Source organism: Pogona vitticeps, chromosome 5 (assembly GCF_051106095.1).
Source record: "Pogona vitticeps strain Pit_001003342236 chromosome 5, PviZW2.1, whole genome shotgun sequence".
NCBI lineage: Eukaryota > Metazoa > Chordata > Lepidosauria > Squamata > Agamidae > Pogona > Pogona vitticeps.
In genome coordinates, this window is record NC_135787.1 from 149,627,636 (window position 1) to 149,652,814 (window position 25,179).

The 25,179-nt window shown below is 39.4% G+C and overlaps 1 protein-coding gene and 1 long non-coding RNA gene across 14 annotated transcripts in view; one reads left to right on the forward strand and one right to left on the reverse strand.

The window, feature by feature from the left end:
- The window catches only part of LOC110084614 (uncharacterized), a 91,264-nt gene extending 84,425 nt beyond the window's left edge, over positions 1 to 6,839 (reverse strand). Inside the window, exon 1 of the long non-coding RNA XR_013537099.1 lies at positions 1,054 to 6,839. This is a non-coding gene — a long non-coding RNA (uncharacterized LOC110084614). The remainder of the gene's footprint in view (positions 1 to 1,053) is intronic.
- SYT1 (synaptotagmin 1) overlaps positions 1 to 12,469 on the forward strand; it is a 375,109-nt gene extending 362,640 nt beyond the window's left edge. For all 13 annotated transcript variants that reach the window (XM_078376951.1, XM_073000338.2, XM_078376953.1 and 10 more), the window contains 2 exons: positions 6,815 to 6,948; positions 9,332 to 12,469. In XM_078376951.1, the coding sequence (XP_078233077.1) occupies positions 6,815 to 6,948; positions 9,332 to 9,538 (341 nt within the window). In that variant the 3' untranslated portion in view covers positions 9,539 to 12,469. The remainder of the gene's footprint in view (positions 1 to 6,814; positions 6,949 to 9,331) is intronic.
- The last annotated feature ends 12,710 nt before the right edge of the window (positions 12,470 to 25,179 follow it).

Here is a 25,179-nt window from a genome sequence, read left to right on the forward strand (position 1 = left end):
ATGCTTCTGGTGTAAACATGCCTCTTCCTCATAGAGCCTTGTATGCATGCATGTGGAAACTTATACATCTCACCAGCAAAAAGATGTTCCTCCTCTCTGCCTCAGAACTTTCATTGAATACATCATTGTGGATTATTGTGTTTTTCTTCCTCCAATCTTTCCTGTGAATTACACAGTGTCTGTAGCATTTTCTCTCCTCTGGCCCTCCCAATATGTGAAACTATGACTACAACTAGTCTGAGAAAATGGAAGGCTTTTGAGGTGGTTTTTGATTAGAAGAACACAGTCCACTCTGCCTATAGAGGAGGGGGGACATAGTCCTAGGTAACATTTGATCATAACTTCCCAGCAGTTTGGGGGCAAAAATCTAGGATCCCATTCAGAAGAATGACCAAGAAAGCCCACAAATGCAGTAGGGCAAATGTTAAGTGAAGTAAAGAGAGCAATGTAAGCATCGTGATAAGACCGGAGTTCAAAACTCCCTACCTTCTGTTGGTTCACCAGATACTAAGATCACATGCTTAAAAAAAATATTTCTAACCATTCTTCCTTGAGGTGGTATTGGCATTTATGTGAATCACACTTTGCCTCCATCCTCTTCATTTTGTCTCAGAAAGTGATTTAATAAGAGTGACACATAACATTTACACAATCTAGAAGGCACCCAGGCCTTCTAGACAGCTTATTTGTAATGGTGTCTTCTGTTGCTGTGTCCCCAAAGTGTTCACTCCCTCTCTGCCCCCAAGCGTTCCTTCCCATAGAGAGGTTTTCCTTTTGCATAACAGATATTGATTTAGACAACCCATGCATGTGATCACTCTAAACTCATTAGAGGTTATTTCTCAGGCCTTAATTATCCCTTCCCACACATAGACACACAAGAGAGGGAAAATGTTAAGGCAAATTATCTGTAGCTTGAAAGCCATAAGCAGCATGCTGAGTCATCCTCTCACAAGAGAGAGATTTGTCAGCCCTGAAGTTAACCTTGTCTTGAAATCCTTGGGAAAATGCCTCCTCTGACAGATCTGCAGACTGTCAACAAGAAGATCCTACCTCTGCTCTGCTACTCTGTGGGAAGCCCTGATATCCATGATTCCAAAATCGCATTCTTGTCCAGTGTCTGGCTTCCTGCGGAAAAGGAGATGTATGACAAAGAATATAGCACTAAAACTGTCAACATCCCACTGTTATGGGACCTTTTCTAACAAAACATATCAAGCTTTTGCTTCTTAGTTAATATGTGATCATTTGTTGGCTGTCCATTGGGATGGTTGCCTGATCACCCAAGGCTAGCGCTGTTCCCAAGGTTGCACCCTCAGTAAACTATTTACTAATGCAACTGGGCTTTTTTTGTTACTGGTTTCTCTTAGGATATATGAATTAAATCACTTACAGGAACAAACCTACCCTACTGCACAGTGATGAGGGTGATTTGGGGCATCATGGAAGTGTACCAAGTTATTACTTAGGTTGTTATTGTTGTATCTTTGCTGCCTGGAATGAAAAAATATTGAAATGTTTGCCTCATTTTTCAAGAGTTACTTGGCTGGCTTTAGATACTGGGCACTTTCCTAGATGACTGAGGCTGAGTGCTGTTCATTTCTGTGCCTCAGACAGCAATGTGCCTTTGGCCATCCCTGTTCAATGATCCCTTTGTTGTCTTATTGTCAGAAGCTGATCTTCAGAACACCAGCTTTCTATCTTCAGATTTCTCATCACATGCTATTGCAGTCTGACTCAAATTAAATTAGTGAAGGAGGAACAGTAATAATAATAAGCATAGTTTGATTTATAAGGGTGCCAAATATCTACTGTGAACTAGAGAGCTGCTGCCAGTCAGCATCAGTGTTACTGAGCTAGATGGACAAAAGGTCTGACTCAGTACAAGGCAGCTTCCTAGCTGTACTGTAATTATTCCCTTACCTCCTGATTATTTTTTATTTGTTTGGTTTCTGTCCCACCTTTCTTCAAAAAGTAGGACTCAAGACAGGTCAAGATATGGAAGACCCTTTGCTATCTGAAGATCAGTTCCTTTCTCCCCCCCCCCCCAGCCCTAAAATAAACAGGTGCTGACTTTTTGCTTCAGCATTAAACTTTCACCGTATCTCCTAGTCCAAGCAGACCTTTATTAAAGATTGGTATCTTTATGTTTAAAATATATTCAGCATGTTGTATTTCTCTTCCAGCCTAGCCTTTAATAACTGTGTTTCTGTGGGTATTGTATCTAAATGAATATTCATGAGTTTGAAATCTTATGCTTTCTGAAGAGTAGAGAAAAAAATGATTAAGTACCTACAACTTAATTTCCACCTTGAAAAGCACTGACAATCAGTGGCTCTGCCATTCCAGTTATTGTTTTGAAGGGATATTTTATTCCCCTCGTACTGCATTCCACAGACTCATCTTGTTCCTGTACATTTAATGGCACTGATAGGAGTGATTCATTCAACCATCCTCTTGCTTATGAGACACCTGATTTTCCTCTTGTACATCATACACACGTTTTTTATTATCTACCAGATTAAACATTCCTTGTCATCAGCCTCTTGCTGTGGGTATTGGAGCTTTCTTTGTCAGTGAGCAGCTATATTCTTGAGATCAAAATCACAGTCTTTGCTGCCAGTTTGACGCTATGTAGACTTTCATTTCAGATGAGACACAAGTCTGTTTGCCTCTAAATAATGAGCTGACATATTTGCCTGAAGACTTCAATAAAACAAACCATGTCACTTGAGTACCCCTGCTCCTTATAGAATCTTCTTTATTGGTCCTCCCTTGAGATGGTCTTGTAAAATCAGTAAAGCACAATACAATTTGTTGTGAATCTTTCAGCTCCTGCACTTCCATGGGCAGAATATTAATCAGAATAACTAAAAAGATGCAGCTTTTGCTCAGCTCTTTTAATGAAGGACAGAACTGTGATTGCTTAGCCAAATCTCCCGCACCTAAATAAACCAAAAAGTGCACTTTCAGGTGACTGGAACAGCCAAAGTTTGGAAGGAGAAGAGGGCATTTTTACAGGAGGAAAAACTTTTCAATGAGAAAATCATTCTCTTTGTTTCCTATCTAAAAAGCATTTCTTCCAGGGATGATCAGTGCAATAAAGATGCTGTTTTCCCCTCTAGTGTACAAACAATAGCTTTGCCTATGACTGAGAGATATTCTGGTTTTAGGAGAAGCATTATTTGGATATTACAGTAGTAGCTCATTCTCGGTCCGTATAATCTGGATGATTACATAGATTGAGGAGTGGAGGGAGGAGCCAAAAGCCTAAGGTTGCTCACAGGATGGAGGAACACTCCCACAGATTTTTCATGTGCTGTCATTCATGGGGTTAATTTTTTAAAAAAATTAAGTCATTCAGTGATTTGAACCATGGAAAAGTGAACTCAAGAGTCAAACTGAACTGCTGGTACCAAGGGAGAAGCCAAATGACAGCTGAACCTCTGAATAAAACCCAGGATCTCTCCTAGACTCTGCTGCAACCACAGAACCACTGTGGAGGGCTCAGACAATGGTCAATATAGTGTATATATCCCCTTGTAGCCACTCTAGTTTTGCAGAGCTGTGGAGCCCGAAGACAGACTTGGGGTGCTGCATAGGTAACCATATTTGCATTGTGAAATATTCTTCTTTTTCTTTGTTTTCTCACTCAGTTTACTGAACTGTCATTACATAATTGTTATATCCTATTAGGGTGGAATGTGTGTATGATTGCGGAAGGATGACTGGTTCTGCGGGTTTAAAGTGAACATATCACATAATTAGCACACTACATAGCCCCAGCCCCAGTCATACCTGTTTTGGTTTTTCCCCATTTATGGGAATGGCTTAAAGTGGAAGGACCCAAAGATCCAGAAACACAGAGGCAACGTAACAGACTGGGGACTCTCCACTCCAACACCATTTTGTGGAGCTGTAGGGCAAAGTGAAAGACATGTGTTGTCATTGCTAGCTAGAAATCACATTCTAGAACTTTCTTATCTAAAGTAGTAAGTTTATTTACTATTATGACTGGGTTTTACTGTGCTGAATGCCTCTATTCCTCTTGTATGGGTTTTGAGTGGCTGGGTCAAAATTAGTACTTTCCGTTTGTCTTTTGTTACTTGCCTTTCCTTCATCTTATTACTTTTTGTAATAGTTGTGCAAATACCGCTTTTGTCCGTTTCCCTTCTTCAAAATAAAGTCATGTTTTGTGGACATTCTTCTGGAGCAACTTACATCAAACTGGAAATGGGAAAAAAAATGTTAATTGATTAAACCTTCATTTTATAGTCAGGCCTCAAACTGCCTGCGAAACCAAAACAAGCATCCAGCAGTTGAAATGTGCTCTTTATATATGCTACCCCATTATTGTTGGAACCCTAACATTAGGTTAACTGAGGCACTTGCCTCAAAGTAGTGCAGGAGATGCTGAATGTATCATCCTTTTCCTCCACAACTGCTCCCCAGTAAGGCCTGCCTTCCTCTAGAGAGCTCATACTATTATTGGATCTTTAGAACCAACTATTTTTCGTCTGTTCATCCCAAACCTCATGCACACAATAAGCGCTTCTTCACTCATGTACAACTACTGAGCAGATGTGGCCACAGCCACAGGGGCGAAACTAGCAGCTGCAGCAGCAGTGGCAGAAACACAGGCACACTAGAGGACAGGCTTTTTTTTTTTACCCTGATTGCCTGGGTCCAAGGCAGAGGGGGCAAAAACACTGTGAGCAGAGAAGAAAACGGACCTTGAAGATGTAAATGTGATGCCAGCAAAACAAAATAATTTCATCTTTCCTAGGTAAGGAAAGATGAAATTGAGGATTCTCAGAGTTTGCATCTGGTGTTACTGCCTCTTCCTCTACAAAATAGTGTGTGTGGGGGGGGGGAGAGTCATCCTCTAATACTGTTAAGTCTCGTTTACTTTGCTGCCACTTTCCTCTTTTATCTGTTATCATTTTTTCTGCATTTGCTGGTTGTCAGGTGTGTCTGGACGTTTGCAATGAGTGGGAGGGGCACTGTGCAGAAGGACAGTGTCACAGGATAGAAGGAGTAGCACTTTGCCTCCTGCTGGAGGCAGCAGTTGGGCTTTGGGTTGCTCCCACCCCACTGCATATTTACAACACTCTTACAAGGTGGGTTTGAACCCTAAGCCTTCCAGTGAGCTCCATATTGGTTTGATTCCCAAGGTCAATCCACTTCTGTAAAAAGACTCTCGGAAATGTTGTCTCAGAGTTCCACAACTAATTGCGAATGGACTGAAAATTAAAAATTAAACACAGTGGAGGCTTCCTCCATGAATATGCCTTGAAAAGAAATGGATTAAACTGTTATAGATCAAAAGCATTTAAATCACTGCCTTTTTTTTTACAAGTCCTTTTAATGGCTTGCTTGTCAGTTGCCTGTCAGTACCTCTTTTTAGAACATTTAAAATAACTATGATACATACATACTAGAGCTGCGCAAGAAGCAGCATTGTGTTCCCAGTTTGAGCTAAGCACATCACATCTTCAGGCTTTTAAAACCAATGAACCAAAGCAGTGGTGCTCAAGTCAATGGAAGAAAAAAAAACTTATGTTCTGAGAAAAGTCTAGATGGGGCAGGGGACTGGCATACAACACACACCCATGTCTCCCTTACCATTTTAAGTCTATGCTTCTGCAAGTGAATGCCTGCAGATGGCTTCTTTCTGTCTTCCATTTGAGAGCAAAACTGAATATTCAAGAAACATCCCCTGGAAATGGTAGTGTGAGATGTCATGAAACAGCTCTATGCTGACATTAACCTTTAGATTGTATCAGCAGTGCAGACTTGTGACAGGAACAATGCACTAATGAGCCAGAGGCTTATAAACAGCAAGGACCATCTTTGCTGAAGTCACAGCACTCATGACTTCATGAGAGAAGGCCCTGTGCAGATGCATCCTCACCTAGATGCATGAAATCAAGGAAGGCACAGTGATCTGCTACAATACATAATTAGGGTGTAATCACACAAAAAAGTCATTAGTCTGGTGCTCTTGTTTCTTCACCAGTGGATAGACAAATTACTCAAAGAATGTTACTAGCTGGTATGATAAAGTCAGCCATTCCTCTGTGGTTCACATATTGCTTCATGTATTCAGAATATCTCTTCAAATCCATGATGAAAGTTCTATTGGGAATCATCTGTCAATCACCATTAATGTCTAATTGTTTCAGAAAGCCCTTTCAGTTTGCACCCATCACCACTTCTGATGGCATACAGAACAGCTCTGTTTAATAGATCTGCCTATAGTACAGATGAAAGACAGATGAGATGTGGTCGCTTTTTTGCAGTTAAGGACTCTAATGTTGACAGTAGACATGATTGCCTTTGAACCCACCTCTTGTAGGAACAGCAGAGAGAAGAGCTGTAACTCTTTCTGCTTCTAAGCAGACTCTTCTCTGGAGTATTGGAATGGGAGGAGCAACCATGAGTAGAAGAAAACACATTATTCATGCTAATGATCTGGGAAGACAATTTTTGCCTCAGTAGTTTTCCAATCAAGCAGTAACATGTCAGCAACCCATACATAGACAGGTGTTTTAGAATGGGGCAAATTTACAATAAGGCCTCCTCTGGCTGATTCTGTAATACTGTGTTAATGATTTGGCAAAGCTGAATGATATGAACAGTTTCCTCACAACATTATCTGATGTAAATTTGGATTTTGTTAACAATGTACAGTATGTTCAGCCTTGTTTTTCTTGCTTCTTTTGTCTCAAGGATTTATCCTCATTAGTGGTCCTTCTGCTTTAGCCAAAGTGCCCGCTTCCTAAAAGGTTTGTTTTTTCTTGCCATTGCTCAGATCCCTATGTGAAGATTCATCTGATGCAGAATGGCAAACGGCTGAAGAAGAAAAAGACAACAATTAAGAAGAATACTCTGAATCCCTATTATAACGAGTCTTTCAGCTTTGAAGTGCCATTTGAGCAAATCCAGGTAATGTCAAACATCAGCTTTCTGCCTTGCCTTGGAACTCAGTTCCTCAGCCCTTATAAATATTTAACAGGAATCTTGCTAATTATCAAGTATGCATGCCTTCATTAGCACCTATGCAGCAATCCTCCGTGGCCTGAAATTAGTGTTGTTGCTTCAAGAGAAGAATGATAAAATATACAGTACTCAGGACTGGTTGATTTCTTGGCAAAAATATCCCCAAACAAATAACAATCCTTTGATAATATTCAACAGCTGTGAATTTAGAAAAAACTACATGATGAACAAACTGATTGATTGACCGACTGAATGGGATTTAGTCTTATTGCTTTACCCATTTTTTTATATTAAAGATCAGATTTTTCTCATCACACCTATGTTAAATAAAGACAGAGTGGTAATAATATACCAAGTTCCACTGTGAAAATACTTCCATTCATATAAGATATATAGAATTTTAGCTTAATATTTCACTTTTAGCCCTTAACTGCAGGGATGAGTTTTAGCCCATAACTGCACCTCTAGCTTCAGGGTCAACTTTGCAAAAATGCTAGTGTTCAAGCAATGTTACAGCTGCACTGCAAAGAGATACATCATTAGTACTCCTCTTTATACAAATATAACTTATGAATGCAAAGCTATGTCACTGAGTGCACATTGTAAGATTTGTGGCACCAAAACATAAAAACTGAAGAATAACAAGGATATGACACTACAACTACAGTATTGCAGCACTGGTATAATATAAATAAAGAGTATTTACAGTCGTTTCCAGTATCCACTATAGTGAGAAATACAAGCAGAAGATTATGCTGTTCAGGTTTAAGAATGCTAGAGATAAGATTCTGGGAATTTCCGGAGGTGCAGCTGTGTTAGAGGGGCAGCAGGGACAGAAGGCAGAGGGCAGTGGGTGCAGCTTTGGAAGCCTGGGATTTTTTTCCTTTGGCTGGAACGGATTAAATGGTTTTTGGTGCATTCCTATAGGAAATGGACCCTCGACCTGCGGCCACCATTCCAATACGGCTTAATTCTGTAAGTTGAGGGTCCACTGTACATCCAAGCATCCAAGCACACATAGGCAAATGATTACATGTAAGGTGTAACAAAAGTCTCCATTTAACTCCAGTGTATTGAAAGCATATACCATTCTGATGGTCCACTATGCTGGTGGGTTTTGTAGCTGGACTCCTAATGTCTCTGCCCGCTCTGTTTATAAGATTTGCAAGTACAGAAAACTATGCCGCTAGCTGTCACAGAATATGTAAGAGTTGAGTAGTAATACAAACCTGGATGGATGAGCTGTTTAATGTATAGAGTGAATGAATGAATGTCCCTGTCCTTATTCAAGCTAAGGGAACAGAGTGTTGGATCTCTTGATGGTGTTCTTGTTTAAATGTTCCCTTTGGAATCTGTCTTTTAAGTTCTTTTGTTCAAGGATGGACAACTCAAGGTCAGAGACAGAATGTCCACTGTTTTTTGTTTTTTTGAGTATTGCTGTTTCTAATATCAGGCATGTGTACCTGTAAGCTTCTACATAATAGTAGATCAGTTTATCTTACATGAAATGTTGTGGGACTCTTGAAGTTCAGCTCTACACATCTTTCCCCATACCTTTAATTTAAAGTTAGTACACCTGGGAATTATGGGTTATATGTGAGGAGTCAAATCCATAAAATCAAAACTATAGGGCACATAAACATGCTTTAATTAGGAATCTTCAGCAAAGTCAATTTGACACAATGACTTAGTTCAACCCATCAATATTATATGACACAGCTTATGCGTGTCTGCCTAGAAGTTCCTCCATTGTATTCAGTTAGCCTTGCTATCAGAAAACAGTGCATAGAGCTGCAAATTTAAGTGTGTCACTAGAAGTTATAGAATAGAACTTGGCTCTATGTTTGCTCATACATTTGCAGCTGACCTTGTTGGTGTGATCTATAAGATGAACTTCAATTTAGACCCAGGAAACTTGAGTTGACAAAACTGCATGATTCCTCTGCATGACAGTTCTCCAGCAGTGTGAAAAATATAATGTAGAGAGTCAAAGTACTTTGCTAAAAAATGGTAGGTTGTGTTTTTTAAGTGGAAGGGGGATCACGCAGAACCAGAGGCACTGTGCCTCAGTAAAGCTCCAGTCATAGAAGATGCTTCCTCTCAGTTTTTAGGGACTCCTGCATTTTCTATAAAATAGCACAACCTGCCTCCCTGAACACCAAGCATCCATGTAGAGTTTAGAACGATGTCACCGCAAGGAGGGGACAAGGAACACAACTTCAGCCAGTCCAATTGCACACCTCAAGTTGGGTTCCAGCCCTCTGGTTTTGTGATGAGGCTTGTGTTGAGGCTCTTTTTTCTTACTTCTGTCTCTCTAATGCTCTTTTAGAAAGTGCAAGTTGTTGTGACTGTTTTGGACTATGACAAGATTGGCAAGAATGATGCCATCGGGAAAGTATTTGTGGGCTACAACAGCACCGGCGCGGAGCTGCGACATTGGTCAGACATGTTGGCCAACCCAAGGCGACCCATTGCTCAGTGGCACACCTTACAGCCAGAGGAAGAGGTAGACGCCATGCTCGCCGTCAAGAAGTAAAGAGGAAATGGAATGAGAAAAGAAGCCTTTCTGCATTTGCCCATATAGTGCTCTTTAGCCAGTATCTGTAAATACCTCAGTAATATGGGTCCGTTTATTTCCAGCCATGCATCCCTAACACAGATCAGTGGTACTTCAAATCTTGTTTTATTTGCACAACTTTAAATGTAGAAAGCCCTATAAGGTCCTCCATCTCACCACTGCCCTCAGATCTACTTCTTCTTTTAAGCAATATGTGTAGATAGAGCATGACAGAAATTATTTATTGTATCACACAGTTGTACATACCAGTATGCTAAAAATTTATTTCTAGTCTGTTTCTTTGTATGTTGTAAGCGTTTCCTAATCTGTGTATATCTAGATGTTTTTAATAAGATGTTATATTTTAAATTATGTAAATTGACTGAGATATAGGAGAGCTGATAATATATTATTGGGTATCTATCGTATCGTCTGCATTCCAGCAAAAATTCCAACTTGTAAGGCACTAGTAGTGTTACACTGACATCTTAAAGGACAACTTAAATCTGAGCTTTCAACTGAATCATTACAATACCAAAATATGCTCACACGGCGCTCCTGGAAGGGGTGAATCCCACTGGTAGTTCTCTCTTGTGGGCAACTTAGCATGATCTGAGCAGCTCCATAGCTGACCTCAAGGAAGCGTAGCCAAAAGCCAGTATGTCATATTTTTTTTTCCTGTGTATATATAAAAACAAAAGCAAAGCATGGCTTTTCACTTAGACGTTAAAGGCGCAATTCCTTGGGGAGGGAGCATGAATACATAGCAACGTATAAATTGGGGAGGGGACAAATCATAAGGGTTGGGATGCAGTAGTAGCAAACCCCTGCAACTTACCATGGCAAACACATACCTAAAACCCGGTAGCTCTCCGTTATCAGCTTTATACAAAATTTACATACTGTGAATCCCATTTGTGATTTCACATTCTCTAATTCTAATGAGTTTGCACATTAGACTTTGTAACAAAATATTTTATTATACTAAGCCAGATGAGAAGGAATGCAGAAATATTTTTTAAAACAAAAATCACAGCCGTGTGTGTTTATTATACAAAAGTAGTTTCATGGTGATGAGACAGTATTGTAAAATCCCATCAAAAGATGACAAAAAATTTAGCCATATTTCTGAATGCACTTCAAAGCAAGCCAAAAGATAACAGCTAGTGACCTTTTATATACTATTTATACGTAATAAGTTTTAATTTGTCCTTTAAAAAAAGTGAAACAAAACAAAGAACAAGTTCTAGCAAACTGAAGCAACCTCTTATGTACACTAGATGCTCGTTTCAGGAGGAGTTTTTAAATGTTTTCAATGTTACTATGTAGTAAATGGCACTATTATGAAGCTATTAGTCATTCCATAAGCGTCTTAAAAGACTGCTCTGTGTATCACTGTGAATGCCGTGTGTGCTTAGAAACTGTAGTTTTCTCAGTGGATAGCAATCAATTTATTCCGTAGTGATATTGTAAAAATACTGCCATTCCCTTCTACTGCACTGCCGAAGGAGTGCATAGCACAAGTAGTTCTCATACTTATGGACCAATTCAGAACTGGAGAGCTATGCATAGGACAAGGGCATCATATAGAACAGACTGACCACACAGCATTTTGTCAACACTGTGCAATATTTCTCATCTCCCTATTTTGATAGTAAAGGGCTGCCCGAGAGATAAGGCAGCCCATCCTTTCATAGTATATCATTTTTCTGTGTCATGTGCGGGCATTACTCGTTCAGGCCTCCTCCTTGGAGACTACATTCATATTTAATGTATTTTATTTATTTATTTATTTATTTATTTACTTGCTTGCTTAAAAGGCTGTGAATTCATTGTAATATATTGGAAATACTGAATCTGTTTTCGTTATCACCCAGAACCAAAAATGCAAAGAAAATATTTTCTGTCCCCCACAAAGCATCCTTTGGTAGGAAAATTGAGATTGCTCTAGAAGTAAATTTGATGATACAAGACTATTATTTGAAACCCCAGAAATATCAACTAACCATGTTGGAATAATGAATTTCCTTTCTCAGAGCTGTGCATCTGCACTTTGCCCCGACAAATGGAAAAGTTTTAGAATGTCACAAATGGAACTTGTGGCAACAAATTTCTGCTTTCTACGTAGCATCCTGAAACACAGGTTGTGACACCTATCAGGTCTTTCTATTTTCTATACTATCAGAAAGGGCAAATTAAGTCAGAGACACCGAGGTGTATATAAGCAAATCCAACAAGAATGGTACATATTTTTTTCAAGGACTAAATCTCACCAAAGAGACGAACTAAACACAGGCATGCAGCCTATGAGGGAAGACTGTCAGGTCTAGCGTACAATCCTTTAGTTCATCATCCTTACAGGGACAAAGCAAACAAACATAAAGACCACATCTTGAAATGTATATGTTGGAACTGCCAGAACAGATTCATTGTGTTAAGATATTCTTAATACATTATCTTTTTACACTGCCAGACTGAATATCACCACAGAACTGGTTGGCAATGTGTGATGATTCTCAAACAGGAGATCTGTTATTTGACCAAGCTGACATTTCATCCTCAAAGAAGCCACATGTACCTTCCTGACAAAGCTGTGTAAAAGTATTAGAATCTGATGCTGTAGAAAGATCCTAGTTGCCTTTGTGTATATTTACTGCCTGCTTGAGTGTTTCTATGTGTGGGTTTTTCTCTGTATCTCGTAGAAACGTTTGGGGTGTTCTATCCTGCCATATTGCTCGTGGCCCGCGAGCTGACAAGTTTAGCTGTACTTTACATTCAGTTTTGATGAGGTGGTTTATATTTTGTTTCACTTTTGTGTAGTGAATCCCACAGTAGATTTTTCCAGGTGTCGTTAAAATAAAACATACATATTACACAGATATTCAATAAAAATGTTTTATTTCCTGTTGATGTCTGGAGTATTTTTCTTTTTTCTTGCTTGGTTTATTAACTGATCGGGCAGAAGAACCCCTCATCAATGCACCAGTTACATGATCTGTAACTCCAGAAACCATTCTTCCTATCCAGCGGCTCCAGTGGACACTCATTGCCAGTGATGTACAAATAAAGTACCACAATTTTGCTTAAACATGTTGAGAAATATTCCATGGGTATCGTAGAGATGCCCATTTTTATGCTGATTCGGGCAGGGATGTGAATGAAAGAGAAACTTGGAAGAACAGCAGTGGTCTTGTTCCCATGTTTCTCTTCCATTTATGTTCCTACCTGAATGAACTCATGAAACACACTCCAGTCAAACATTTGAAGATACTCTGTATCAACTGTTTCTAAAGCTGAAGAAAATAAGTGTTCATTCCTTGTCCTATCTCTGTTCATCAAAACAGGTGGCCATTGCAGACAGTGTCTTAATGGAGTTGCCCAACTAAAACTTCTAAGTGCAGATTATGAGCAACTTAATGTGCAAAGAGATGCTGTGTGTGCCAGAGGTACACAACATGGTGCCTGCAATATGTTTTGGACTATGTAACATATATAGCCTCAGACATCATAGCCAAGGAGCGGGAATGAGAACTCTAGTCTAAAACCTGCAGACCTTTCTCTTTCCCTGGGATATTGAGCACACCAATCAGCTGAATGAGATGACAGAATAAAAGTATTAGTTCATCTGTGCCAGAAATTCACCAATGTAGCATGCTCATTTGTTGTTGTTGTTGAGAAACATACCTTCCCATCTTTCCTTTAGTACTCCAACCCCTATTTAAGAAAACAGTTTCATATAAAGGTGGTGAGTCATTTTAACAGATTAGTACATGACCTTAAATTTAACTGTGCTGGTTTCCAATCATAAAAAGTTAATAAAAATATAACCATACCTTAAGAAACAGGAGGAAAAAGTGAATTTAATGTGGAGTTTAATAAAAATCTCAGAGTTGTACACTCACCTTGGAGTTTCTTTTGCACCTTCCCTCCCAACATCCTTAGTTTGGGAGCCAGTGGTCTCTCCCAAAATGCAGGAGCTTTGCACGCAGGAAGATTTTTTAAGAGTTCTACTTCCCAGTACAGCAGTGGGGACTCCTTGTATGTACAACCCCTTTTAAAAAGGTAGTGTTGCTCCTATCAGCTGATTGGGAAACAAGCTTGACTTCTGAATTAAACCTCTACCTCAACCACTTACAATCAGTCAATCAATTAATCCAATTAAAATTTATAAAGGAGGACTCAATTCAGATGTATTGGTTGCTGTACCTGCACCCAGCAGAACCAAAGCTTGTCACCATGCCAGTTTTTACTTGCACCTTGTTGAGTCCTTTCTGAAAAGGTTTAGTTGCTATTAATTTTATAGTGGGAGGAGAGAGAAATAGATCAAGCATTTCAGTGTTCCTGTTTACAGTCATGCCCCACTTAATGATTACCCTGTGTAACGACGAATCCGCTTCACGATGATGTTTTTGTGATTGCAATTGCGATAGCAAAACGATGTTTTAAATGGGTTTTTTCGCTTTGCAAATATTGGTACCCTGCTTCGGGAACCGATTCTTCGCATTATGACGATCGAAACAGCTGATTGTCAGGTTTTCAAAACGGCCACCGGGTGCTCAAAATGGCTCCCCGCTGTGTTTTTGGACGGATTCCTCGCTCTACAGGCACCGAAAATGGCCGCCCCATGGAGGATCTTCGCTGGACAGTGAGTTTTTCAGCCCATTGGAATGCATTTAATGGTTTTCAATTCATTTCAATTGGCTTTTTTATTTCACTTTACGACGTTTTCACTCTACAGCGATTTCGCTGGAACGAATTGTCATTAAGCAAGGCACCACTGTAGTTTTCTAATCCTGTGTTGAAAGGCAATTTGATCATGATTCTGGATAAATGATGTACTGAATCTGGACACAAGATGATCGCCTCTCAGATCATACTAAGAATTTTAAACTGCTTTTTTATTTATCTGACTGACCTCAAGAAACCTTCTAAGGAAATGCACTTCATATTGTAGACTAAATAAATATTTTAAAGCTACAGGGCAAAGCAGAGTAGCTTCCACCTCTGTACACCGTGAGTGCTTGGGCCTACAGTCCATTGGGCAGACTTGAGTTTTGGCATATACAGATGTGGTGCATGTCATCCCGTCTCAGAGATATGATGTCCTTTTCTTCAAGGTGTTTTGTGATGCAGCAACAGAAGCATTTTTAGTATTGGCCTAGTAAAATATTATTCCCATGATGGCATGCAAAAAGTCCAGAACAATTACACCAGATTAAGCCCAATTTCTGTTTCTGGCATGGATTAATAATCAGAATCTCCCCTCCCAGCACCACATTCACAGGTATATTTGTTTGGAAATAAGTCTTTGCTCATAGGCTTCAATCACACTTTCAAGTGATGGATTTTGATGCTATAAGCTGTATTAGTACTTCTGTGTTTAGAATTGTAACCGAAGAATCTCAGCTAAAATGTATTGCCCTCAGTTTTACAAACAGACTCTTCTCAGTGTGATCATACAGCATATTGTTTGTAGATTTCAAATAAGAAATAATAGGTACAATTACCAATGCATTGTTTTGCTAGTTTCTGAGTAATGTATTAACTTTTTTAATATTTTATTTTAGCAAGGCCAGGACATTTTGTTCCTGCAACTGTTCAGTATATTTAGCTGGCAGGAAAATAATCAACACCCTTCCTAGAAAGCTTGACACCTTTCTTGCATTAAAAATTAAATACAATAAAGGGCACCGGAGCAAGCAATGGAGATTTGATTTGTGTAGCGTTAACTGCCCTGATGTCAAATAAATATTCCCTTTATTATAATGAAACAAGGTAATCATCTCTGTTATCTATAATCCATTTGTTTGAAGTGGCTCATGAGGGGAAAAATGAGATGAGCCCAGCTTAAGTTCTCAGTATGAAATTTCTGGTCATGCTCTTCTGTAGTCTAAACAGCTCTGAAGGAAAGCCAAGAAATAAGGTGAGGGAAGTTGTGGGTTACACATTCAATCTTTCATCTTTTTTCTCTTCCACTATATTAGTGAAGGACCACAGCATAGGAATTCTTCCCCATCCTATGCCACCTATCACTAAGGTCTGCCTGGTGACACCCTCCTCTTCCTCTCCTTTCCTCCAGTTCTAGCCCACCTTTATCCATATGCTCCATTGATCCTACCTCTTTCTCAGTACTGCTTACTATATTCTCTTACTATATTATCCATGTTTCCATCCATCATCACTCTGCTATTTAGTTCTACTTCCTTCCTATTAGACCTTGGGGAAAATCTCATGTAGAATACACACACGCACGCAAATAAATGAAGCTATGAATTATTAGACTGCTCTACAAGAAAGAACATGCACGTAAGCTTAAGCCACAGAGCCTAGCACTGTATAGCCTGTTAAAAATATGAGGTTTTGGTAAAACTAGCAGAGTTTGAGGAAGCAGTTTAGTTTTTACTGTATGTAAGTTCAACTTATGTTCAAGGACGTAACTTACGGAGGCATCTTTTTTGAAGAAACATCCTCTAGAAGCTCACACAGAAAGCTCCTTGCTGTTTTCAAACACAGGGAGAGAGAATGGAAGAAGGCAAAGGAGCAAAGAGGAGACTGATGGTATGTCTAGACTGGCCCTTTTGGTGTAGCCAAGTGCAAGCTAAATAGGGTCAACTGAGGTTGGGAGGGAGGAGCAGTATGCCATTTGGTGCAATTCTCATATCCAAATGGCGCATTGACCTCAAGTCATATTTGGTGGAACGCCTCCTCCCACCAAGGTCTACCCGGATCACCCGCGCAAGTCAGGAGGTGAGGCTGAGGAGCCTGACGCCAAGAGAGGCCCGGAAGGAGAAGACACGAAACTGGGCCTTTTCGGCGGTGGCTCCTCGCCTCTGGAACAATCTCCCTCCGGCAATTCGCGCAGCCCCCACGCTGAGCACCTTTAAAACCCAATTTAAAACATGGCTGTTTATTCAGGCCTTCCCTCCAGCCAACTCTTGATTTTTTCTTACTTTTCCTTTTTATTTTTACTGCTGTTCTTGTTTGATTATTATGTATTTGTCTATGTTTTATTATTTGATTTTATATTTGGAAGCCGCCTAGAGTGGTCCGGTGGGCCAGATAGGTGGGGTATAAATAAATAAATAAATAAATAAATAAATAAATAAATAAATAAATAAATAAATAAATAAATAAATAAATAAATAAATAAATAAGTGAGTGAGTGAGTGAGTGAGTGAGTGAGTGAGTGAGTGAGTGAGTGAGTGAGTGAGTGAGTGACTCTATTCCAGTATTCTATTATGGTACATTCATGCAAAATATGAGTTTGGGAGAGAGGAAAGAGGGTGAGTTCAAGTATGGCTGGAAAGGGTAGACAGCAGAGGCAGAGAGAGCGAGAGAGACAAGTTACACATGGTGGCGCAAGAGGAGAAAAAGCAGCTGATTGCCAGCCTAAAGCAGACAGACACCCATCTTCCCTTTATCTTTGGCCAGGTCAATGTTGGAGAAGGAAAGGGAGGGAAGGAGGGAGAGGCAGAGAGAAAGGAGCAGAACACACAGAGAAGGAGGGCATGTAGTCCCACACCATCACCACCCAATCTCACCAGTGGAGACCAAAAAAAAGGGGATCCTTCCTCTTCCACCACCCCCGTTTTGCACATTGTATTGTCCACACACAGACAAGAGGGCACAAAGCAGATTAAAAAGAAAAGAGGGATATGCATCCAAACAAGAGACTTCCCCAACAGGATCTCTGTGTCCATGTAAAAGTAAAGAATCTCGTAACAATCTAGTGCAATACACACACACACCATATCTTCTACATGCAATAGACAAAAAAAAAAGTTTTTCTTAAAGGAGAGGGGAAGTGTCTTTCTGTGCTTTTTTAAGTGTTCAGTTTGCCAGTATCCTGAAATGGCTTGTTTAGTAAGCACATCATGATACAGTACTGGAAATTCAAACCAGAAGGAACCTTGGCAGCTTTAACAGCTGCAAGACTCCATTTTATCCCTTTTCCCATGACTGTGCATGCAGGGAATGGACTAAACGAGAGCACACCAACCCACATCAGAAAAGCAGAAACCCCTGACATGGCTCAAAAAGGTGCAGGTTGGGGGTGACATGCAGGCAAATTTGTCCATTCATCGTGGATGCTGGGGGAAAAAAGCAGACCATTCTGCCCCAGCAATGCAGCAAACGGGGACAGATGCTGACATGCCTAAAAGCACCAGAAATAGGTGCACCAGAAATAGCCCCATTAGCTAGCTGGGTTAACATTTTGATTATATATTAATATATATATATTAATCAAAATGTTAACCCAGCTAGCTAATGGGGCTATTTCTGGTGCACCTATATATATATACCGATTAGCTACCTCAATATGCTACCACATATATATGTTGGCAGCAAGATGGACTGGAATTTTTGTTTCTGTTTTTGTTTGTTTTATTTATATATTTATTCCTGGTGAAGTATGTCCCTACCTGATATTTTCAAAGTATTCCATGGTGAAATATCTTTCTACCTGCATATTCTCATAACCTGGGGAGGGGGTGTTAAATAACTTTATTTAAAATGCTAAATAAAGTTATTCAAAATCTGTTTCCTTGTCATGCAGGCTTTACTGATGACATCAGGAAAAAATGATTCAAATAATTGCTGATACAGTAAGTAAAGATGTAGCAAAAAATTACCCATTTTATTAAGTTCATTTAACCCTTAATCAACTACTAGAGAAAATGTTCTTCTCAACTGATAACTTCCCTTAGCAAGCTAAAAAGAACTGCTTTTCGAATTGCCTTTAACATCATAATTCACTAATTACATATAATTTATGCAAAACTGAAAATACTGTAGTTTCTATTTGTGTTTGCATTGCTACTTCCATTTCAAGATGTCAGATCAGATTCTTGCTTTTTCAAATTTTAAAAAAGCCTATTATGAAGTATCATCCACTCTGCATGGATACGATAATGTTTAGGAAAACAAATGTTAGCTGTTCAATACATCATTTCAGTTCTGTGTCAGATCCACTTTGCCATTTTGTGTTGATGCAACAAATGTCAGCAAAAGTCCCTTGGCTAAAGAGTTAGTCAAGTTCATGAGCCACAGATAGCTCTGCGGTGATAAGAGAAAAACCAACACTTGGGGAAGGAAGATAAAAATGGGCAAGGGAGCTGGGGAAGCAAACCAAGAACAGCAAAACCCACCTAGAAGAGAATCTATCTGTTAATCCTACAAAAGAAAGAATATATACTGTATTTATGTACATCTAACAATGTGTTGATTTTACGGGGAACATGAGCAAATTAATGAGACATGTTCATTGACTTATTTCACAGAATATTACCAATGTAATGGTGGCTTCCAGGGAGTGGGAAAGGAGGCAGTCATTTTGAATTGTCTAAAACTCAAAAAGTACTTCATATCAGTACTTTCTAAGAAAAATAAAATGGTGGCTCACTCCACTCTTGAGAATAGTCTATCATGCCTGAGATACAAACCATTAGATTTCAAATTGAGTAAAATGGCTGAGAAATCATCCTTGTTAATTTCGTATATTTAAATCAGTGAAATAAAAGGGTATGGTCAAAGCAAAATAAAATGCAAATGCAATAGGTGACGCCTTTATAGACCACTTTAAAATCATCACATAATATTTCACACCAGTACAGCCCAATGAAGTGATGTTTTGATTCATGAAAGCTCGCACATTGTATAATGATTTTAAGTGGTCTATAAAGGTATTGTCTATTGCATTTCTATTTTAAATCAGTGAGTGATCTGCAGCACAGTATTGAATAACACAGATTACTCATAGTAAATTCACATTAAAAAACATTATGACCCTTAATTTTTCCAACTCATCTAAGTGTCCCGTGTCCTCCCAGGGTCACACAGGAAAGTGAAAAACTAGTGTGTGGTGTTTGTTTGTTTGTGTGTGTGTGTGTGTGTGTGTGTGAGAGAGAGAGATACAGAGACAGAGGGGGGGTGAAAAAAGAGAATTTGACTTTAGAGCAATGAAAGCACTCAAGCAATATCTAGGATATGCATTTAGGTTGCCGTTGAATGAAAGACAGCCAATAACAAAGCTGAAGTACAAGCTTTCAGAAAAGCTGTAGTGTGGCTTGCATGAGAAATACAGTATGCATTGATAGGATGAGATCAATCTCTGCTACAAAAAAGGAGGGGGGAAAACAATGGACTGGCCATTTTGTTTTTTTGGGAAGGAAAAAACCCACCTGATGAACATTTAGTTAATGTGCTACAGGGGAAAACAATGGATTCTTTACAAAAAGTATTCAGATTGTAGTAGAATCGGAGTTTCAACATCAAATTAAAATGGGACTAAAGCATAAGTACAGTATTTATATGCATTTCTTTCTTACTCACATTGATGTAATATTGTAAACATGTACATGGAACAGGGATGGGCAAAGTGTGACCAGGGACTGCGTGCAAAAAGGTAATTTTCCACTCTTTGGAATCACCCAGAGCAGTGGTTTTACAAGAAAATGGAGTGTAGAGCCCCAACCCACAATAATAAATCCAGAAATAGGTTTCTGTTTACATTTGTTTTTTATTTTGTTCCTCTTGGGGGTTGGTGCATCCCCTAAATGGGTCTTAGTGGTAGAACATGGGCTTGCATACCCAAATCGCTCACTCTGACAAAGAATGCTGTGAAAAATGATGAATTTGATGTTCCTTCTGCACATTTCAGTGCTCATTAATGAGGTACTGCTTTAACATCTGGTGGACCTTTAAGAAGAAATGGCTAACATGAGTTCAACATGAGTTTGTCTGAGTACTCATTTGACACATTTGCTTGTTCTTGGTTTAAAACTAGTAATCCAGGAGAGGCTACTTCGTTCGCATGTCAGATGTCTGAGGCACATAGCTTTGAAAGATTCGAGTGCCAAGAGGGATAATCTTGTGAGAGGAGAGAATACATGTTTGCCTTAATAGATGCTCTGACCCCTCACTGAAAAGCAGAATCTTTCCTTGATTCAGATCATATTGTCACCATAATCTTTTATTCACACAGATATCATTGTGCTGCAGCTCCACTTAGTGGGCAGAAAAATCCTAATAGATCAACATGTACTATCTGTAGCATCATATACAGAATGCCTTGTCAGTGAGAATGTAAAAAGCATAATTTTGTTTAGTATTAATGTGGAGCAGAAGTACTTTTTATGCTAAATCATCCTTTAATTTGATTACAGAGAGAGAGAAAGAGAGTTCTTTAAACATAAAAAGGCAAAATCATGTCTAAATCAGACACATCTATTTAATGTACTATTCCATAGAAGCAGTATGTTTGCATCTAACTTCCTCTGGAGGGAAGGCACCATAAATTATCTTTCTGTTTTTTAAAATAAGAAAAGCTGCTGTGACAGAACCTGATAAAAGCAGCAAGTAATGTTGTACCTCAATAAAATGCACAGAGATCGGGACTGACTTGCCCTGTACCTTTTAGATGTTGCCATCTGCTCCATCCTGGCACCCATGATATTATCTCTGTTTTTACAAAATGGGGGGAGGGGGCCAAACAACGGTGACTGGTGGGTTTCGTCTTAATTATATGATGTATCCACTCAAATGCCTATACAATACTCATCCTTCCACTACCATATACTGTACACACACTCAGTCTTAATGGCATAATAGAGGGCAAAATTCTGTTGTGTAACTGCACTGGGGTAATCTGGGTTGGACACTGGAAACAAGTATTCAATTTAAATTTATTGAAAGTTTCTTATCCATCACCACCTTCAGCCTCTGAAGCTCCCTGGGTCTCTCTTTGGCCCTGGAGAAGCCTTTGGGAGCCTCAGAGGATGGGGGACTGCTACTAGTGTTTATTATTATTATTATTATTATTATTAAAGGTTCCCAACCATGCTGAGGCTCCCCAAGCTTCCTCAGAGTAAACAAGAGTTCTAGGAGGCTCAGAAAGTGAAAGGAAGATACAAAACTTTCCATGAGTTTATGTTAAAAAGTTGTGCAACTGGATTTTGCCTGGTATTTCCATAAAGCTTAGTAAATAGAACACACACAAAAAAGAATATTCTGGAACACAAAAATGCTATTTAAACATCAATGAAAGTCTTTACAGTTTAGTGAAATAGTTGAAAGACTGTCTGTAAGAGATATACGAACCATGCAGTGCCCTTTATCTGTGCCTTCCCCACTACCATAGGAGATTTTAGATTTCATGGAAGGTTCGGTTGTCATTTGCCTTCTCCTTTGGCACCAGCAGCTCACTCTACTGTATTACATTCAATTTCCTCTTTCATCAGTTCCAGTAACTGGCCATCTTTTTAATCCTATAAGTGCTGAACAGGATAGAAGTATCCATTGTGGCAACACTCTGTCCTGGAGAAATGCTCTGTCCAGATGGGGGTTTATAAAAACACCAAAGACAAAACGGTATAAAATCGGGGGAAAAAAATCCTGTCAGAATGTATCTAAAATATAAAGTAACTAGGTGTTACTCATTATACAGTATCTAAGTAATATGGGTGTCATCGATTGCATCTAAAAAGTACATTACAACTACTAGTTGCATTACTCATTACCCCAAAGTAAACTAGTTACATTTAACTACATTCCTTTAAACTCATTCCTTACACACTCAGAAAAATCTATAGGGCAGGAATCTGACAAAAGCAGACTATGATGTTCTGCTGGTGAAGGAACATGGGATCACCTCCAGGTGCAAACACAGTGCTAGTACACAAGCAGAGATTCCTCACTTAGGAAAGACAGTACATACTACCACAAGAATGTCCCTAGCTGCCGATCCATTTCTGGGAACCATTCAAAGTGCCAGTTCTAACCTATAAAGCGCTAAATGACTTGAGTCCAAGCTATCTCAAGGACCATGTCTCTCTTTATGAGCCTGCTCGAATATTAAGGTTATCAGGAAAGGCCTTTCTCTCACCTCCACCAGCCTTACAGGCATGTTTGGTGGGAACATGAGAGAGGGCTTTCTCTGTTGCTCCTCCCAGGAGGCCAGGCTGGCCTCATCTTTGTTGTCCTTCTGTAAACAGGCAAATACCTTTCTCTTCAGGCAAGCTTTTCCTTTGTGACTGTCTGCTGGTGGTGGTGGGGTGTTAATGGATTGTTGTACCTTACTGTGTTTTGCTGTTTTTCTTTTATTTACTGTTTTTTAGTGTGTTGTTTTGTTTCTGATCATGGGGTTTTCTTGGCAAAGATAGTGTGTTGTTGGTTTGAACCTTTTTAGTATTTGTATACTTACTGTAGTTAGCATTAAATACTGCCTTTTAGTGATATAAGCTGCCTTGAGTCCTTTTTAGGAAGAAAGGAGGGTAAAAATATTTCGTACAAATAATAGATACTGTACCTCCTTGTGCAAGGGCCATAAAAGTCCCACCACCTGTGCTACATCCATTGTACAAGCAAATCAACTGAACAAGGATTGTGGCCTTAAGGGGATTTTCACCCAGCACAGATGATGTCCACTACAGAATATGTCCAATGTTTACACACACTGTAATGCAATAGGTAGGGGAAAGGACCATTCTGGACCTTTGAACATTCTGGACCTTTGAACATGGATGTGGGCACCATTCAGCTCCCATACTCATCATGTATTTGACACGCCTGTGCACATTTGCCTTGGAATAAGTCCCACTAAACACAGCAGGAATTACTTCTGGACAAACACGCCTGGGATTGTGCAGCACATGGTACATTGTGTACACTTCAGGTGTTGTCTCCATGTCTCATTTGAATGAGCATTCAAGAAATAAAAGGGGACAGAGAGAAGGGGAAGAAATGAAAGCTAGATTGTGACACACTACAACTAGAATGTGTAGCCCTGAACTTTGAAGTGGGCAGCCTTGCAGCAAGGTAGTGCTTTATATTGATGAAGCATGAAGCCCAGAGTGAGTTTCACAATGCATTTGAGGATACCATGGAAACCCACAGGCATCATGTAGCCATGTCAGATGCTCCTGGGAATGATTTGGTCAAGGAAGGGTGGTTTTTTTAAAGGTCAGCCCAGTAGAGAGTGTGAAGCCTTGCAAATTAATTCTAAGACACACATGGTCTCATGTGAACAGCAGTGCCCAAAAGAGACTCCAAAAGAAGTAGCAGGAGAAAGAAGTGTTTTGTCTTTCTTTGCTCTTCTTAAGAACAGGGGTGAGTGGACCCCTTCAACCCCAGACATTTGGGGCCTGATGCAATGGAAAGCTGAGGCCCCTTTATGTCAGATATGAGCAAACTCCAGAAGTCCAGGTGCTTTATCTACCCAGCACTGGGCCTTGGAAAGATGTGACCATTCCTAGCCTCTCATGTACAAAAGTAGAGGAGAATTACTGGCTTGTGTGGTCCCTCCCTCTTGTTTCTCTTCTTTACACGGGGGAGGAAGAGATCAAAGCCACCCTGAATTGATTTAAGGCAACAACAGCAGCCAAGTCTCGTTCCTATAATATCCAGACTGCAGGAACTGTGATTCATATCCCTACTTTTTCATTAACTATAGTTTACTACAAACTGCAGTTCCCCAATTTCAGATTTCAGATGCACAGGCTGTTCCAAAACATATTTTAGCCTAGAGCAGCTCCCACCCAGATGTTGGATTTTTGCCTCCTGGTAAAATAGAGAGATGGGAGAGAATCCTGGGAAAGTATCTTAGATACATATTTTTGTAAGAGGTAAAGGAACAAAGAGAAATCTGATTTTACATTCAATTATTGGATTTTGAACCTATACTAGATTTTCCATTTTATGGTATAAGTGGGAGAGTACAGCCCATTTTACTCTATGTGGAAAGACAGCACAAAGAACAGGAGCCCAAATTTGATTGCAGACAAAAATGCTTTTTTTGCTCTCTGCTGAGATGCGATCTAGATTAGCAAGGCAGCACAGAGTTACCAGTGTATGTTTTATGGCTTTGCAAATCAAGATAAAATCAACAGACTGGACTCTGAATTATCTTTAAGCTTATTCACATTTGTTTATTTCATAAGGAATAATTTTGTTGTCAGCTTTTATCCTCCCTTTGAAGAATAATCTTTGCCAAGTCATTCTCTCCATCTTACACACTCCAGCGCGAAGCATGATTTTACAATCTTTTTGCAGAGTTTTGAATTTCTGGTAAATTTCCTCTTTGTTATGCAGTAGAAATACAAAGATCCACAGATGAGACTAACTACAAGCTCCCTAAAATTCACCGCTTTCACATTAGCTGACATGTACAGTCTTAACAACTCACTCTGAGACATCGTAGGAGTAAGAATTAAAAACATATATTTACATACAATTTTTTGAAGTTACAGAGCTGAATATGCTGCTATCTTTACTGTACAAATACTTAGCAATCAACCAAACATATCAACGGCAAACAAAGAAGCGAACACCATCAGAGGCAAGGGCGGGGAAAACATTCAACAGAGAGGGCTCTCTTCAAATTCAAAGGCTGGAAGGAACAGTTGGTTAGTGTTAGATGAATAGATAACCACTCCAGCTCAGGAAAGTCCCTCCCAGACAGCATGCAAGTAAATAAAACTCCAGCAAATCTCTTCCTCTTGTCTTTCTCATCTTTCAAAACATACATGTTACAACAAAGAATCTCTGAAATCTTATTTTCTGTCATTCACTACCAGGGTTTAAATGTTGATGTAAGTACTAGATGGTGGCAAAACATAATGATT